Source organism: Salvelinus sp. IW2-2015, linkage group LG18 (genome assembly GCF_002910315.2).
Source record: "Salvelinus sp. IW2-2015 linkage group LG18, ASM291031v2, whole genome shotgun sequence".
NCBI classification, from domain to species: domain Eukaryota; kingdom Metazoa; phylum Chordata; class Actinopteri; order Salmoniformes; family Salmonidae; genus Salvelinus; species Salvelinus sp. IW2-2015.
Genome location: NC_036858.1, coordinates 6,522,864 through 6,541,234, shown reverse-complemented (window position 1 = coordinate 6,541,234; position 18,371 = coordinate 6,522,864). Strand labels below are relative to the sequence as shown.

Sequence of the window (18,371 nt, the reverse complement as noted above, 5' to 3'; positions counted from 1 at the left end):
TGGCTACGGCACATACCAGAATACAAACCAGTTAGAATCCTCAGTGATAGTTGGCTACAGCACATATAGAACACAACCAGGTTAGAATCCTCAATGATAGTTGGCTATGGCACATACAGAATACAACCAGGTTAGAATCCTCAATGATAGTTGGCTACGGCACATACAGAATACAACCAGGTTAAGAATCCTCAGTGATAGTTGGCTACGGCACATACAGACACAAACCAGGTTAGAAGCCTCAGTGATAGTTGGCTACAGCACATATCAGAACACAACCAGGTTAGAATCCTCAAGTGATAGTTGGCTACGGCAGATACAGATACAACCAGGTTAGAATCTCAGTGATAGTTGGCTACAGCACATATAGAATACAACCAGGTTAGAATCCTCAATGATAGTTTGGCTACGCACATACAGAATTGTGTGTGTGTGTGTGTGTGTGTGTGTGTGTGTGTGTGTGTGTGTGTGTGTGTGAAAGCCTGTTTATAGGAGGATCAGAGGGCACATAGACAGTGAGCAGAGGTCCTATTGATGAAGACCTACCACCAATGCAGAGCTTTTAATTCAGTGTAACAAGAATTAAAACTCAATTGACCTTGAGTAATAGCCAGCCACACAATGAGCCGTCCCTTTGTCTTGTGTCAGCGATTCTTTCGATGAATCCTCCTCCTCTCCTCACCCTGTTCCCACTCACCCCTTTTATTTTGCTTTCTTTCGCTCGCTATTTTGCCCCAACCGTGTATCGATCCCAGCAGGTTTTACAGAGGCACTTTTAATTTCATTTTCATTTGACTCCATTKGAGTAGCTTAAAAACAGTGACACTGCCAAGGAAATCCAATTGGCGGATCCATTACGTTGGCTGATGTGGAGGTAAGGGGACTGGGCCGGGCGGTGTTCGTCCTGGGATGTGTCGGTCTCCAGGGAAACAAGGAACAGGAGGGATTTTCCTTTAAATACATTATTTTCAAGACATAGGAAGTGAAGCAGATCAATCATGCTTTGGGTCTGTGAAGAGTGCTGTGCTCTAAGTACTTCCTCATTAGCAGTATTTGTTTAAAAGCCAAAGCGTTGCTATTATACTCTGTAGATTCACCCAGTCCAAGCCTAGGGTTCGGTCCACAATSGCAMCCTATATAGTGCACTTCTTTTGACCCATAGGGCGCTGGTGAAAAGTAGTGCACTAAAGTATGTAGGGAATAGGGTGCCATTTTAGATGCAGCCCTTGTCTCTGGAGGTCCTACTCAAACTGTGGCGGATAACATAACATAAGCCCTTTGCAGTGGGAGAGTGTTAGTGTGAGAGTGACTTTTCTCCTTTGTCGCGGACTGGCGGTGCAGTGCACGGACGGGCTTGAGATCACTCAAAGGCCTCTGTGCTTCATTTTTTWATGACCTTTAGAGAAACTTTAGAAATCCCTCAACCGGAAATAATTAGCCCCAACTCTGTAGAAAATCTCAGACGAAGAGCAGTCAAGGTTGCCAAGTCTGAGAGAGAGTGTGAGAGCTAAATAATGGAGAAGATTTGGKAAAAGGTCATACTAATCAAGGCGAGAGAGAGTGGAGATTTTACAGGGTATTGGGACAGATCCTTTTATAGTTACTATAATGCAGTGTGTCAGCTGTTGACTGTAGCACTGTCAAAGCCTAGTGTCACTATTACAAGCAGTGGTTGTGTATCAAAACGGAGGGATTGCAYAGAGAAGTCACAAAGCGATTGACTCTGTCACACTCTATAATAACTGTAATTTTCCTCTTAATAATGATCTCATGTTGACCAAGGCAATGCATTCAGAGCTGTAATGTGAGCATTAGTATTCACTGAAGACTAGAATTTGATTTCATATTTTACATTTCAAACTCTTTGTCTTCTTATGACAATGTGTTTTATAGTTAGATGAATGTGCTGCTGACTTCACTGTACCAATCTCTCTCTCTCTTCTCTCTCTCTCTTCTCTCTTCTCTCTTCTCTCTTCTCTTTCTAGCCTGCGAGTTGATGACCCAGGGCATCCTGGCTCTGGTCACCTCTACCGGCTGTGCCTCGGCCAGCGCCCTCCAATCCCTGACTGACGCAATGCACATCCCACACGTGTATGTCCAGCGCAGTGGCGAGGGCTCGCCACGCACCACCTGCCAGCTCAATCCCAGCCCCGACGGCCAACGCTACACCCTGGCGGCGCGCCCGCCCGTCCGTCTCAACGACGTCATGCTCACCCTAGTTGGCGAGCTGCGCTGGCAGAAGTTCATCGTCTTCTATGACAACGAGTATGGTAAGTGTGGAGTATGGAGTGGCTAGCTAGTGAACATGGCTAGCTAGTGAACATGCTTCGAGGCTGGCACTAAAAGGATTCTAGAGTATTGTGGAAGGAGGTTGATGACGAGAGGTGAGGGGGCGAGGTGGCGAGGGCTGCAGGATGGTCTGTCTCCGACGACAAAAGTGCTCCAATCAATGAAGCCTCTCAGAGTTGAGTGATCGGATGGAGGAAATAGAGCTTACTCACYGTCACATGGGAAGCTCTCGCTGTGAGAAGTGGGAGAGAGGGAGAGAGGCTGTCTTACTCATCAACGAACCACCTGTTCCTGATACTTATCAAATCATGTTAATCAGGATCAAATGAGTCTGATTTTAGTATGATGAAATGTACCGTACAGCAGTTTCATGATAGGATCCAAGATTTCACAGCATGCTCCTTTATGCTCAATGCTTCTAGATAAGGATTCTATTTCCTATATTTTATATCGTTCCATTATATGAGTCTATATTTGTGAAGGTATAGAGCGGCATCAGAAAAGGTCAGAAGTTCAACCTGTCTATGTTTGGTTTGTGATGCCCTTGAACCAGGGTCTTTATCAGCATAACCCAGTTGTTTCAATATTGTCGGATGACTGCATACCGCCATATTCGACTGCTTTTCTATAGCTGATGAAACTTGAGGATGTGTTTCAATAGAAACTGGGGGATGTGGATTCTCGGAAAAGTATAGCAGGTTGCAGTGCATGTGTTTGTGGCAAAGGTTACGGTAAGGGTAAGATAATAAAGTTTCTGGCTGTTATTCTGTTATTTATCATGAATTTACTGACGTTGCACTCTGTCTATATGAAGAAGAGCAATGGATTAGAAATGGTTATTATGTCTTCTTGTGTCATGCTTCTTAATTTGTTGTTTTAGTAAATGCGCCATCTTAATATTTCTATATTAAGAGGAGGATGCATAATGTCTTCCTGTTCTTCAGGAAAACAAACATTCAGGTGGACATTATGAAAGGAAACACTATATTTCACAAGGTAAAATCATAACAGAGCACAAAAGATGGTTGTCGCCAAACCATCTGACTCAACAAATGAGCATACACAGGCATGTACAAGCCAGCTTTTCCCTCCCCACCACTCTATCCAACCCCAGCCTCAACAATATCACTCCCTTTGATGAGCAAATGCATTAAATAAGTGAGGGGAGACGAAGAAGGCACATTTATTCAAATTAAGTCCTTTAAGTTTATTAGGAGCAGATGGGGTCTGGGTTTGGGTGTCTAGGCCTGGCTCCAGCATGGCCCAGGCCTGACAGCTGAGTGATGATGATTAAGGAGAGACCTTGGATTGCATTGCTGCTTCCATCCCGTCTCCCCCCTGCCTCCCTTGCCTCCCCAGCCCCTCTCTCAACCTCCGTGCTCATTTTCCCTTTCATTCTGTCTGTCTTTCATCCCCTCTCTCTCTTCGCCTTCCACTGTAATTCGCTTTCTGTCTGTGTGTGTTTATCTTTCTGTCTGTGTGTGTTTATCTTTCTGTCTGTGTGTGTTTATCTTTCTGTTTGTGTGTGTGTTTATCTTTCTGTCTGTGTGTGTTTATCTTTCTGTCTGTGTGTGTTTATCTTTCTGTCTGTGTGTGTTTATCTTTTCTTGTCTGTGTGTGTTTATCTTTCTGGTCTGTTGTGTGTTTATCTTTCTGTCTGTGTGTGTTTATCTTTCTGTCTGTGTGTGTTTATCTTTCTGTCTGTGTGTGTTTATCTTTCTGTCTGTGTGTGTTTATCTTCCTCTGTGTTTGTTTTGCTGTCATACTCTCATTCTCTTTCTCAGTCACTTCCTCATGGAAACCCTGTTTCGCCTCGTAAAGTACAGACAATTCCCTCTTTGCTGGTTTGCTTACAAAAGGACAATGGGCAAATCCCTCTACCCGTTTTAGAGATATGTACACTGATGCTGCTGGAAATGCAGAAATAGCATTTCAGTTCTTTTTTTAAACTTCAGTCCCACAAACAGTGTGGAGTAGACCGTTTTTGGTTGGCACATGGTTGGTAAACTGCTGAAACAATGTTTACTGCTCTGCTGTCGCCATCATAGCTGACTGCGAAACCTTTTTGGTTATACCACACACGAGACTTGCTACATAGCACTGCTCTCAACAGTCTTGTGCAAAATAACCTAGTTAAATGAATGAATGAATTAACAAACATGCCCCACTCTGCCTCCCCATCTCTCAACTTCACAGCTCTCCAGCCTCACCCAGGAATGTGGCACTTCTTTCCCCTACTCCTATCTGACTACAGGGTCATTGGCTGGGCTATGGAATGTCATTATACTGTTGGAGGTGTTGAGACTCAGGATTTAGACAGCGGGTCTCTATAGAATGAAGAGATGTGGCGAGGTGGGGGGAAAACACACCACAGCTATAGTCCACTGAATTGATTTGCCGGGTGCATTGATCTGCTCCGTCTGTCACACAGTGCTCCGCCGAATGTTCCGCCAAGCATGAGAAAACAGTTGGGCCACATCAAATATGGACTCCCAATCACAGACAGGGTTGGAGCTGGGCTGTCTCCAGTGTTGACTGGGATGGTGTCCCAAATAACGCCCTACCCCCTGTATAGTGCACTACTTTATACCAGGGTCCATAGGGCTTTGGTCAAAAGTAGTGCACTACTTTTGGAGTAGTGTTCCACTTAGGATGCATCCTGGGACCTCCTGTTTTCACCTGCAACAATAAGAGCCACCTGCCAGCCAGCTGGAACGAAAGCCTCCTGGCTTTTGTAAGAAAATATATAATGTAAAAGGGAGTATGAGGTGAGAAGCAACGAGGGCTAAATGATTTTRTGTTGACCCACTGGGTTCTGACGTGACCTCACATTGCTACACATGGGTTGCTGCATTTCTTTCTGCCTGATGRTTTACAATGCTGTCTGGAGCTAACATACTGTAGTAGCCATATCATTATGTTTGGGTTATAAGGGGTCATTTTACTAGTATTTCATATATTATTATGTTGGTGAGGGGTCATTTATACGGTGTCAGAGTTAATTGCTTGAGTGGATACCCAGGGTCAGGGTTCGCCACAATAATATTTTCATAATCACTATCAGAGTTAAGATGCATTAGCCTATACTGACACTGGACACTGCCTTGAATGCAGGGCATTCAAGTTGAACACCAGTTCAACGCCCCCTGTGGCTGACCTGATCTGCTCACTTAGCCTCTTAGCGCTAGCTTAAGCCATTCATTTCTTTCTGACCTTCATCATTTTGTTTATGCATGTATTTTCCCAGTCTAGGCGTTTGGTCCGCAGCAATTTCATTATATTTAGTGGTGTAGCTTTACGAAATCACAAGCCATAAAGTGAGGGTGGTTGATTACTGTCGCACTTCTTTATGCCCACCGTCATGATATTAATGCCAGCCTTAGTATAAATAAACTAATATCAGCCTGCGGAGGTGATTTCATGTATGTCTGGGCCGAAATCAGCCGAGTCACTCCCAGGAACTCCTCATTCAAAAAGCTTCTATTACTTTTACAGCTCCCTTACCACTCACTGTGTCATTCAAATGGTGTGATGATATTATCGAGACACCCTCCAGAATACAGGTGCCTCATGAGCCCAGGCAGATTTATTTACACAAACAGTTCCCCCAGGAGTGCATGGCTAGGCTTTCAGAGTGGAGCAACTGAGGACAACTCCACTCACAAATCAGTCACTCTTACTATCCGCCCAAGACATGTAATAAAGTGTTATCAATTACTAAGTTCCATCTTGTAGCTCCTATCTGCTACRTTCAACAACGTTCAGTTAAACAAGTGAACTCCGCGATTGCTTATTTAAAGGCAGTGATTGCGTAAGCCTGGCGAGAACGCTTAAACAAGGATATACCCCGAACCCATACTAGATGAGTCGCATATTTACAGAGCATTAGTGCTTAAATAAATGGCTACTGTGGCCTATCATCTTAAGCTCGCCCGCTTGGTTGTATTTGCTTGTGGCTTTACTGGCCTATGATTCCTGATAAACGCCATCAGTTCAGTCAAGGACTTTGAACGTGCATGTGAAGGATGGGGAGTTGGAGGGAGATAGAGAGGGCACAGAGAGAAGAAGCGGTGCCTCATTTGAACTGGATGTTTTGTAAATCCCTGCGTGACTTCGGCTCAGTCTCCGCGGGCTTTATATAATGCTGAGTAATTCCCGGAGCTGCTTGATGCTCTGAGACAGGTCGCTCCAGGAGAGGCCAACAGAAGGCACCTCACATCACAGTTCCATGCTATCCTCCAGCGGCTCCAAAAAAGCCCGCAAGCCCCTCTCCTCTGGAAGGCAGATTAGCCAACACCTGTGTGGGATCACAGGGAGCGTCGCCTGCGTTAGTGCCGCTCTAGCATGGCGCCACATTTGGATCATCTGACGATTTTGTAAATGTACATAACATAGTGGATTAACTCTGGGAATGGTGTGAACCGTTGGGGGAACAGAGGAGAAGAGAGGAAGGGGTGGATTAAAAGGAGGTTGATTATCATCAATAGTCAGATGCCACATTACAGATGTGCCTATGGCGGCGGGTGCTTTTGTGTTGTTTYTTTCCATTGTCTGTAGTGTAGGGCTGTTTGCATTGATTTAATACCGCTCCATCTTTCATCTGTACAATAGAGCTTCCTGAGAAAGCTCATTCTGATTTCAGCCAGCCAGACTAAATGTACATTTTTACTGCCAGCCGTTTATGAAAAGTGTCAGTAATTTTGGCTTAATTACATGTGGGCGGCAGGTAGCCTRGTGGTTAGAGTGTTGGGTTAGTAACTGAAAGGTTGCAAGATCGAATCCCCGAGCTGACAAGGTAAAAATCTGTCGTTCTGCCTCTGAACAAGGCAGTTAACCCACTGTTTCTAGACCGTCATTGTAAATAAGAATTTGTTCTTATCTGACTTAAATAAAGGGTAAGTTTAAAAAAATTGAACAGTCATGGGAAAAGTACTCAATGGTCATGTAAGAGTAAAGATACCTTAATGGAAAATGACTCAAATGAATGTGAAAGTCACCCAGTAAAATACTACTTGAGTAAAAGACAAAAAGTATCTGCTTCTATATGTACTTAAGTACAGGGGTGAAAAAAGTACTAAAATAAAGAAAAACCCTTGACTGGTACATTCTCCCACATTTCTGGTTGGCGACACAGGGAACCCAAAGATGAGCAAAAAACTGTCATATTACTACAGAAAGTATTACCCCTTGTTGACAGCAAATATTTTCCTTTTTATTTGATGTTACAGACAAACTAGGAACAACAATAATAACATAATGCCTCTGACTTTATCAGAAACGTACCCATACTGGTATAAACTGTAATTGCATCAATATAATACCAACCAACCTTTTTTTGACTTTGGGGGGGTTTATTTGTTTAATGCATTATACTGCTATTGTACCATAGTAATTCACAAGATGGTATGATATGATATGATCATTTTTGGTACCAATTATCATAATTGTGCATTACCATGGTAGAATGTAGAATGCAGGTTAAAAACCTTAAAAACCATGGTATTTCCATGATCCTCACCTATACCATGGTATAAAGTATGCAATACTATAGTAATATTTAGGTACAATCGCAGTACCATGGTAGTACAAATTAAACCATGATACATTTCTATGATTCCGACTGTACCATGGTATAAGTGAAAGTACCATAGTAGTAACATGGTACATTTTTGTAAGGAGACAGCGCTCATTCCTCATCATGTTATATACTTAATAGGAATTATGTTATTTTGAGAATCCACTTAAAATTGTATGATGACGCATACCTATACTACATGACCAAAAGTATGTGAACATCTCATTCCAAAATCATGGGCATTAATATGGAGTTGGTCCCCCCTTTTCTACTATAACAGCCTCCACTCTTCTAGGAAGGCTTTCCACTAGATGTTGGAACATTGCTACGGGGACTTTCTTCCATTCAGCCACAAGGGTATTAGTGAGGTCGAACACTGATGTTGGGCGATTAGGCCTGGCTTGCAGTCGGGCGTTCCAATTCATCCCAAAGGTGTTCGATGGGGTTGAGGTCAGGGCTCTGTCCAGGCCAGTCAAGTTCTTCCACACCTATCTTGACAAACAATTTATGTATGGACCTTGCTTTGTGCACTGGGGCATTGTCATGCTGAAACAGGAAAGGGCCCTCCCCAAACTGTTGCAACATAGTTGGAAGCACAGAATCTTCTAGAATGTCATTGTATGCTGTGGTGTTAAGATTTCCCTTCACTGGAACAAAGGGGCCTAGATCGAACCATGAAAAATAGCCCAAGACCATTTTTCATACTCCAAAAAACTTTACAGTTTGCACTATGCATTCGGTCAGGTAAAGTTCTCCAGGCATCCGCAAAACCCAGATTCGTCTATCAGACTGCCAGATTGTGAAACGTGATTCATCACTCCAGAGACCGCGTTTACACTGCTCCAGAGTCCAATGGCGGGGAGCTTTACACCACTCCAGCCGATACTTGGCATTGCTCATGGTGATCTTAGGCTTGTGTGGCTGCTCAGCCATGGAAACCCATTTCATGAAGCTCCCGACGAAAAGTTATTGTGCTGACATTGCTTCCAGAGGAAGTTTGGAACTCGGTAGTGAGTGTTGCAACCGAGGATATACGATTTTTACATGCTACATTCTTCAGCACTCCTATTCTGTGAGTTTGTGTTGCCTACCACTTTGCGGCTGAGCCGTTGTTGCTCCTAGACGTTTCCACTTCACAATAACAGCAATTACAGTTGACTGGGGCAGCTCTAGCAGGGCAGCAATTTGACGAACTGACTTGTTGGAAAGGTGGCATCCTATGACGGTGCCCCGTTAGAAGTCTGAGTTCTTCAGTAAGGCCATTCTAATGCCATTGTTTTCTATGGAGATTGCATGGCTGTGTGCTAGAGTTTACACACCTGTCAGCAACGGGTGTGGCTGAAATAGACCAATCCACTAATTTGAAGGAGTGTTCACTTACATTTATATATATATAGTGTATTCAGGGCTGCGTTAACTGAGACAAAAACGTTAACACGGCCTCATTTACACTAAGCCATTGCCAGACAACAAAATCACAGTCACAGTGAGCCAGCAGAAAATGCCAAATAACTTCACAGATCTTCATTGTAAAGGGTTTAAACACCGTTTCGCATGCTTGTTCAATGAACCATAAACAATTAATGAACATGCACCTGTGGAACGGTCATTAAGACACTAACAGCTTACAGACGGTAGGCAATTAAGGTCACAGTTATGAAAACTTAGGACACTAAAGAGGCCTTTCTACTGACTCTGAAAAACACCAAAAGAATGATGCCCAGGGTCCCTTTTCATCTGCGTGAACGTGCCTTAGGCATGCTGCAAGGAGGCATGAGGACTGCAGATGTGGCCAGGGCAATACATTGCAATGTTCTTACTGTGAGATGCCTAAAACAGAGCTACAGGGAGATAGGACGGACAGCTGATTGTCCTCGCAGTGGCAGACCACGTGTAACAACACCTGCACAGGAACGGTACATCTGAACATCACACCTGTGGGACAGGTACAGAATGGCAACAACAACTGCCCGAGTTACACCAGGAACGCACAATCCCTCCATCAGTGCTCAGAGTGTCCGCAATAGGCTGAGAGAGGCTGGACTGAGGGCTTGTAGGCCTGTTGTAAGGCAGGTCCTCACCAGACATCACCGGAAACAACGTTGTCTATGGGCACAAACCCACCGTCACTGGACCAGACAGGACTGGCAAAAAGTGCTCTTCACTGACGAGTCTCGGATTTCATTTATCGTCGAAGGAATGAGCTTTACACCGAGACCTGTACTCTGGAGTGGGATCAATTTGGTGGTGGATGGTCCGTCATGGTCTGGGGTGGTGTGTCACAGCATCATCGGACTGAGCTTGTTGTCATTGCAGGCAATCTCAACGCTGTGCGTTACAGGGAAGATATCCTCCTCCCTCATGTGGCACCCTTCCTGCAGGCTCATCCTGACATGACCCTCCAGCATGATAATGCCACCAGCCATACTGCTCGTTCTGTGCGTGATTTCCTGCAAGACAGGAATGTCAGTGTTCTGCTATGGCCAGCGAAGAGCCCAGATCTCAATCCCATTGAGCACATCTGGGACCTGTTGGGTCGGAGGGTGAGGGCTAGTGCCATTCCCCCCAGAAATGTCTAGGAACTTGCAGGTTCCTTGGTGGAAGAGTGGAGTAACATCTCACAGCAAGAACTGGCAAATCTGGTGCAGTCCATAAGGAGGAGAATGCAGCTGGTGCAGCTTAATGCAGCTGGTGGCCACACCAGATACTGACTGTTACTTTGATTTTGACCCCCCCCCTTTATTTAGGGACACATTATTCAATTTCTGTTAGTCACATGTCTGTGGAACTTGTTCAGTTTATGTCTCAGTTGTTGAATCTTGTTATGTTCATACAAATATTTACACATGTTAAGTTTGCTGAAAATAAACGCAGTTGACAGTGAGAGGACGTTTGTTTTTTTGCTGATTTTGTTTATTCTTTAGGAGGCACAGTAAAGACATTACTTGACAAAGACATACAATAGCCTAAATGGTACATTTTATACTTAAAAAGCTCCTCTTCAGTCAAAGCTGTACCGTTAGAAGAGTCAACGGCGTCACCGGCTTCCTTCTGCCAATTGTATTCAATTCACCTTTTTCTTTGACCATCTTTGCCTTTGAGACAATCATGATGACTACTTCTACACCGTGTTTCAGTGTAGCTACTCATCAGTGCTCGGACTTCACACAAGGCAAGCTGATGAGGAATCCTTGGGGGATGTCATTGAGAAGAGCTTTCATAGTCGTTGGATTCGCGGCGCCAATTTGTTGTCGCTAATTAAGCATTCAACTGGGCCTGCGAGTGACATTGTCTAGACACCTGCAGCAGCTCCAATATTTGGGCTCTTTTATTTTCTTTCTTACGATTTATGCTTTGATGTTACCGCCAATTAAAGTCCTTAATTGGCCAGGAATCTTCAATAAGGGAAGTGGATGTAGCGGGGGTAGGGACTCGGTGAGACGTTGTGTGTTAATGACTACGTCCTCTTCTTAATCTCTACCCACCACACTCACCTGGGGCCCTCACCGTGTGATGTGGACGGTCTGGGAGACTGGGGTTTGTGAGGGCGATGGGAGTGCTATGAGAGAGTGATAGAGGTGTAGATATGGGGAGGAAGAGAGAGAGAGATTGGGGAGGTAGAGAGTGGGGTAGAAAGAGATGGGGTAACTGGAGAGAGAGAGAGAGAGAGATGGGGAAAGAGAAAGAGGGATCACCTTTCATCTCACTTTCATTTGTTATTTTCCTCCTTCCTTCCTTCCTTCCTTCCTTCCTTCCTTCCTTCCTTCCTTCCTTCCTTCCTTCCTTCCTTCCTTCCTTCCTTCCTTCCTTCCTTCCTTCCTTCCTTCCTTCCTTCCTTCCTTCCTTCCTTCCTTCCTTCCTTCCTTCCTTCCTTCCTTTCTATCTCTCTCTCTCTTCAATACCCAAGGGGTCTGTTGCTAGGCTCTGACATCCTTATCTTCTCTATCTCTTCTTTTAGAACTGGGACTGTGATCTTAAACATCTTTGTTCCATCAAAGGTGTGATATAATATGATCAGATACGATAGGAAGGCTATTTTCGCCTGGCTGGACCTGGAGTAGATGACGACATTGCTATGATTGATCCCCCTGCACCCCTCTCCGTCGGCACTTGGTCTGTTCTGCTGCTCTGCAGCCACTCCACAGCCATAAAAAGTTGAGCGGAAAATCGGGCTGGGAGCGAAACACACTTTGACATTTGTCTTCATTAACTGTTTTTGTGTTGTGGTGTTATTTTCTCCTCTATGAATTGGGCAGATTCCTTGCAATGTCTGTCCTTTCATGACCTATCCCACATGGCCAATAAATATGGCCAAGATAAAGCGTCATTGGAGTGTTCAGGTACTGTCTCTTATACACATCTAGATGTGTATAAGAGACAGCCTCTACAGATGTAGGATCTTAACTTGATACCATGTACAGCAGGAAATGCAAACTTGTGGTGTAGTCAATGTTTATTAAAACTTATTTGGGATAGTTGGGACATTAGCGTCCCACCTGGCCAACATCCGGTGAAATTGCAGAGCGCGAAATTCAAATTAAATTACTATAAACATTAAACTTTCATGAAATCACAAGTGCAATACATCAAAATATAGCTTAACTTGTTGTTAATTCAGCCAAGGTGTCAGATTTCAAAAAGGCTTTACGGCGAAAGCAAACCATGCGATTATCTGAGGACAGCGTCCAGCACACAAATGCATAACAAATCATTTTCAACCAGGGAGTTGCGACACGAAAGTCAGAAATAGCGATATAATATATGCCTTACCTTTGAAGATCTTCTTCTGTTGGCACTCCAAAATGTCCCAGTTACATTACAAATGGTCCTTTTTGTTCGATAAAGTCCTTTTTTATATCCATAAAAACTCAGTTTAGCTGGCGTGCTTCAGTCAATAATCCACCCGGTTTCCCTCTTTCAAAATGCTTACAAAATGAATCCCAAACGTTACCAATAAACTTATCCAAACAAGTCAATCAACGTTTATAATCAATTCTTAGGTACCCTAAGACGCAAATAAACAATACAATTTAAGACGGAGAATCGTTATTGTCTTTACCGGAGATAAACAAAAACAACGCGCTGTCTCGGCCATGCGCTTGGAAACTACAGCCAAAATGGGAGCCACTTAGAAAAACTACAACTTCTCCCTCATTTCTCCAAAAAACAGCCTGAAACTCTTTCTAAAGACTGTTGACATCTAGTGGAAGCTCTAGGAACTGCAATTGGGGATGATTTCGCCCTATTATAAAATTGCCAGGCATTGAAATCAGTGGTATGCTGAATTTTTTTGGTTTGTCCTCGGGGTTTCGTTTGCCATTTCAGTTCTGTTATACTCACAGAAATTATTTTAACAGTTATAGAAACTTTAGTGTTATCTATCCAAATCTACTATTATAGCAGGCGGTTTACTGTGGGCATGCTTTTCATCCGGACGTCAAAATACCGCCCCCTATCCCAAAAGGCTTTTAAAGTTTGTAATGTCCACTTAAAAATGTCAGAGTTGATTTGACCTAACTAAAAATGTGTCAACACCTAGATAATGTTCCATTAATTTTAATCCACACAATAATTCACATTTCCTGCTGCTGCAGGATTAGCTTCCTGCTGTAAGAACCTGGTAACAAAGATCTTATACCTGTAAAGTAATTTAACGCATTAGATTGTAGATGATAGCATAGTATGCAGATCCATAGAAACACAATATCTAGTAGTTCTTTGAGAAAATACACATATCCCTAACACATACACTGAGTGTACAACACATTAGGAACACCTGCTTATTCCATACATAGACTGACCAGGTGAATCCAGATGAACGCTATGATCCCTTATTGATGTCACCTGTTAAATCTACTCTGGCGCCAAGTATTTTGTTTTTTTATGCATTATTTCTTACGTTGTTAGCCCAGAATATCTTAAATATTATTACATACAGCCGGGAATAACTATTAGATATAAGAGTGACGTCAATTTACCAACATTACAATCAGGAATACGACTTTCCCGAAGTGGAACCTTTGTTCGGACCACCACCCAGGACATTGGATCTAATCCCAGAGGCCGATCCAAAACAACGTCGCCGCAGAAGAGGTAGACAGAGCGGCCTCCTGGTCAGGCTTTGAAGGCGTGCACACTCCCCTCCACTTCCGAGTATACTACTCGCCAATGTCCAGTCTCTAGACAACAAGGTTTACGAAATTAGGTTAAGGGTTGCCTTCCAAAGAGATATCAGAGATTGTAACATTCTCTGTTTCACGGAAACATGGCTCTCCCGGGATATGTTGTTGGAGTCGGTACAGCCACCGGGTTTCTTCATGCGTCGCGCCGACAGAAATAGACATCTCTCTGGGAAGAAGAAGGGCAGGTGTGTATGCCTCATGATTAACGACTCATGGTGTAATCATAACAACATACAGGAACTCAAGTCCTTCTTTTCACCTGACCTAGAATTCCTTACAATCAAATGCCAACCATATTATCTCCCAAAATAACTATTGTCAGTTATCGTCATAGCTGTGTATATACCCCCTCAAGCAGATACCACGACGGCCCGCAAGGAACTTAACTGGACTCATTGTAAACTGGAAACCATATATCCTGCATTTATTGTAGCTGGGGATTTTAACAAAGCAAATTTGAGAACAAGCATATCGATTGCAGCACTCGCGCAGGAAAAACACTGGACCACTGCTAATCTAACTTAGGCCCTCCCTCGCCCTCCTTTCGACAAATCCGACCACGACTCCATTATCCTACTGTCCTATTGGCAGAAATTCAAACAGGATGTACCCGCGACTAGAACCATTCAACGCTGGTCTTACCAATCGGAATCCACACTTCAAGATTGTTTTGATCACGCGGACTCGGAAATGTTCCGGGCAGCCTCAGAGAATAACATCGATCTATATGCTGACACGTTGAGTGAGTTTATAAGGAAGTGCAATGGAGATGTTGTACCCACTGTGACTATTAAAACCTACCCTAACCAAAAACCATGGATAGATGGCGGCATTCGCGCAAAACTGAAAGTGCGAACCTCTGCGTTTAACCGGCCGAATATGGACGAATTTAAAGAGTGTAGTTATTCCCTCCGCAAGGCAATCAAACAAGTGAAATGCCAGTATAGGGACAAAGTAGAGTCACAATTCAACGGCTCAGACACGAGACGTATGTGGCAGGGTCTACAGGCAATTACAGACTACAAAAAGAAAACCAGCCACGTCAATGACACCGATGTACTGCTTCCAGACAAACTAAACACCCGCTTTGAGGATAATACAGTGTCACCGACGCGGCCAGCTAACAGGGACTGCGGGGCCCCCCCCCTCCTTCTCTGTGGCTGACGTGAGTAAGACATTTAAACGTGTTAACCCTTGCAAGGCTGCCAGCCCAGACGGCATCCTTAGCCACGTCCTCAGAGCATGCGCAGACCAGCTGGCTGGTGTGTTTACAGACATATTCAATCGCTCCCTATCCCAGTCTGCTGTCCCCACATGCTTCAAGATGGCCACCATTGTTGCTGTAGCCAAGAAGGCAAAGATAACTGAACTTCTGTCATCATTAAGTGCTTTGAGAGACTAGTTAAGGATCATATCACCTCCACCTTACCTGCCACCCTAGAACCACTTCAGTTTGCGTTACCGTCCCAAAAGGTCCACAAATGATGCAATCGCCATCACACTGCACACTGCCCTATACCATCTGGACAAGAGGAATTATATATATATTTTTCACCTTTATTTAAACAGGTAGGCTAGTTGAGAACAAGTTCTCATTTGCAACTGCGACCCGGCCAAGATAAAGCAAAGTAGTGCGACACAAACAACAACACAGTTACACATGGAATAAACAAACATGCAGTCAATAATACAATAGAAAAAGTCTATATACAGTGTGTGCAAATGCAGTAGGATAAGGGAGGTAAGGCAATAAATAGGCCATAGTGGCTAATTAATTACAATATAGCAATTAAACACTGGAGTGATACATGTGCAGAAGATGAGTGTGCAAGTAGAGACACTGGGGTGCAAAGGAGCAAAAATAAATAAAATAAATAATATGGGGGATGAGGTAGATGGATGGGCTATTTACAGAGGGGCTATATACAGGTGCAGTGATCTGTGAGCTGCTCTGACAGCTGGTGCTTAAAGTTAGTGAGGGAGATATGAGTCTCCAGCTTCAGTGATTTTTGCAGTTCGTTCCAGTCATTGGCAGCAGACAACTGGAAGGAAAGGCGGCCAAATGAGGAATTGGCTTTGGTGGTGACCAGTGAGATATACCTGCTGGAGCGCATGCTACGAGTGGGTGCTGCTATGGTGACCAGTGAGCTGAGATAAGGTGGGGCTTTGCCTAGCAAAGACTTATGACCTGGAGCCAGTGGGTTTGGTGACGAATATGAAGCAAGGGCCAGCCAACGAGAGCATACAGGTCGCAGTGGTGGGTAGTATATGGGGCTTTGGTGACAAACACATGGCACTGTGATAGACTGCATCCAATTTGCTGAGTAGAGTGTTAGAGGCTATTTTGTAGAGGACATCGCCGAAGTCAAGGATCGGTAGGATAGTCAGTTTTACGAGGGTATGTTTGGCAGCATGAATGAGGGATGCTTTGTTGCGAAATAGGAATCCGATTCTAGATTTAATTTTGGATTGGAGATGCTTAATGTGAGTCTGGAAGGAGAGTTTACAGTCTAATCAAACACCTAGGTATTTGTAGATGTCCACATATTCTAAGTGAGAACCGTCCAGAGTAGTGATGCTGGACGGGCGGGCAGGTGTGGGCAGCGATCGGTTGAAGATCATGCATCTAGTTTTACTTGCATTAAAGAGCAGTTGGAGGCCACGGAAGGAGAGTTGTATGGCATTGAAGCTCGTCTGGAGGTTAGTTAACACAGTGTCCAAAGAAGGGCCAGAAGTATACAAAATGGTGTAGTCTGCGTAGAGGTGGATCAGAGAATCACCAGCAGCAAGATCGACATCATTGATGTTTACAGAGAAAAGAGTCGGCACGAGAATTGAACCCTGTGGCACCCCCATAGAGACTGCCAGAGGTCCGGACACAGGCCCTCCGATTTGACACACTGAACTATGTCTGAGAGGTAGTTGGTGAACCAGGCGAGGCAGTCATTTGAGAAACTAAGTCTGTTGAGTCTTCCGATAAGAATACAGTGATTGACAGAGTCTAAAGCCTTGGCCAGGTCGATGAATGCAGCTGCACAGTATTGTCTCTTATCGATGGCATTTATGCTATCGTGACCAGCTCGGAAACCAGATTGCATAGCCGAGAAGGTACGGTGGGATTCGAAATGGTCGGTGGTCTGTTTGTTAGCTTTCGAAGACCTTAGAAAGGCAGGGTAGGATGGATATAGGTCTGTAGCAGTTTGGGTCTAGAGTGTCTCCCCCATTGAAGAAGGGGATGACCACGGCAGCTTTCCAATCTTTGGGGGTCTCAGACGATACGAAAGAGAGGTTGAACAGGCTAGTAATAGGGGTTGCAACAATTTCGGCGGATAATTTTAGAAAGAGAGGGTCCAGATGCTGTTCATTGATTACAGCTCAGCATTCAACATCGTAGTACCCTCAAAGCTCATCATTAAGCTGGAGGCCCTGGGTCTCAACCCCGCCCTGTGCAATTGGGTCCATGACTTTTTGACATGGAAACCATGTTTGATGTTGTTGATTCCTTTCCACTTATTTCCGCTCCAGCCATTACCATGTGCCCGTCCTCCCCAATTAAGGTGCCACCAACCTCCTGTGATCTCAACACATCATACCGACCCCTTGCTCTTTGGGTAATCACTCTGCATCAAAGGAACTCTGCCTTTGCTGCTAATAGAGTAGGGTCTGAACGGTGAGCTAAGCTTTGACGGCAGCCTAAAACCCTTCAGTCTCTTCCCCCTCGTCTTGCCTCACCTCAGGCAGGGATGCCGATGGAGGGGGAAGGCCCCAACAGCACCAGTAGCACCAGCAGTGGCCATGATAAATGACACTTCTCTCCTCGCTCCCCTAACTCCTGAGGATCCAGACATTTGCCTTTGACAACGAGGTGTGTTTTTCAGCCAATCCCATCACAATGCTCTTGGGGGAGAATGGGCAGATTATGCTGAGCTTCTCCATGTGCTCATTGGTAGGGACCAGGGCATTAGGCTGGTATTAGATGCACGATTGCTTTTCGCTCTTTACTCTGAAGCTTGAGTTCTTTTTCCATCCGCCTCCTTTGACGCCTTCACTTAAGCGCTGCGTGAAACAGTGGGGGTGAGAAGTCATTTGAAAGGAGCCGCCGTCTCGTGCGTCCGTCTGAGATGTGCTTACCAAGACACTGTGAAAATTCGTAGGTCTTATTTGTGAAGGGGTTGGCATCAGGCTTACATTGCATGATATGATTGGTGATAGAGCGCCAGTGAATCAGTTGAGACTGAAGTGTGTTTCAGCAGTATACTTGTAATGTTCATCTCAGCAGATGCTGTAAAATCCTGGAAAGGTACTTCATGTCATGAGATTAACGA

The 18,371-nt window shown here is 44.4% G+C and overlaps 1 protein-coding gene across 2 annotated transcripts in view; it reads left to right on the top strand.

The window, feature by feature from the left end:
* grid1b (glutamate receptor, ionotropic, delta 1b) overlaps nucleotides 1-18,371 on the top strand; it is a 429,877-nt gene that overhangs the window by 195,423 nt on the left and 216,083 nt on the right. For both annotated transcript variants that reach the window (XM_024008802.2, XM_024008801.2), the window contains exon 3: nucleotides 1,986-2,270. In XM_024008802.2, coding sequence (XP_023864570.1) covers nucleotides 1,986-2,270 — 285 coding nt within the window. The remainder of the gene's footprint in view (nucleotides 1-1,985; nucleotides 2,271-18,371) is intronic.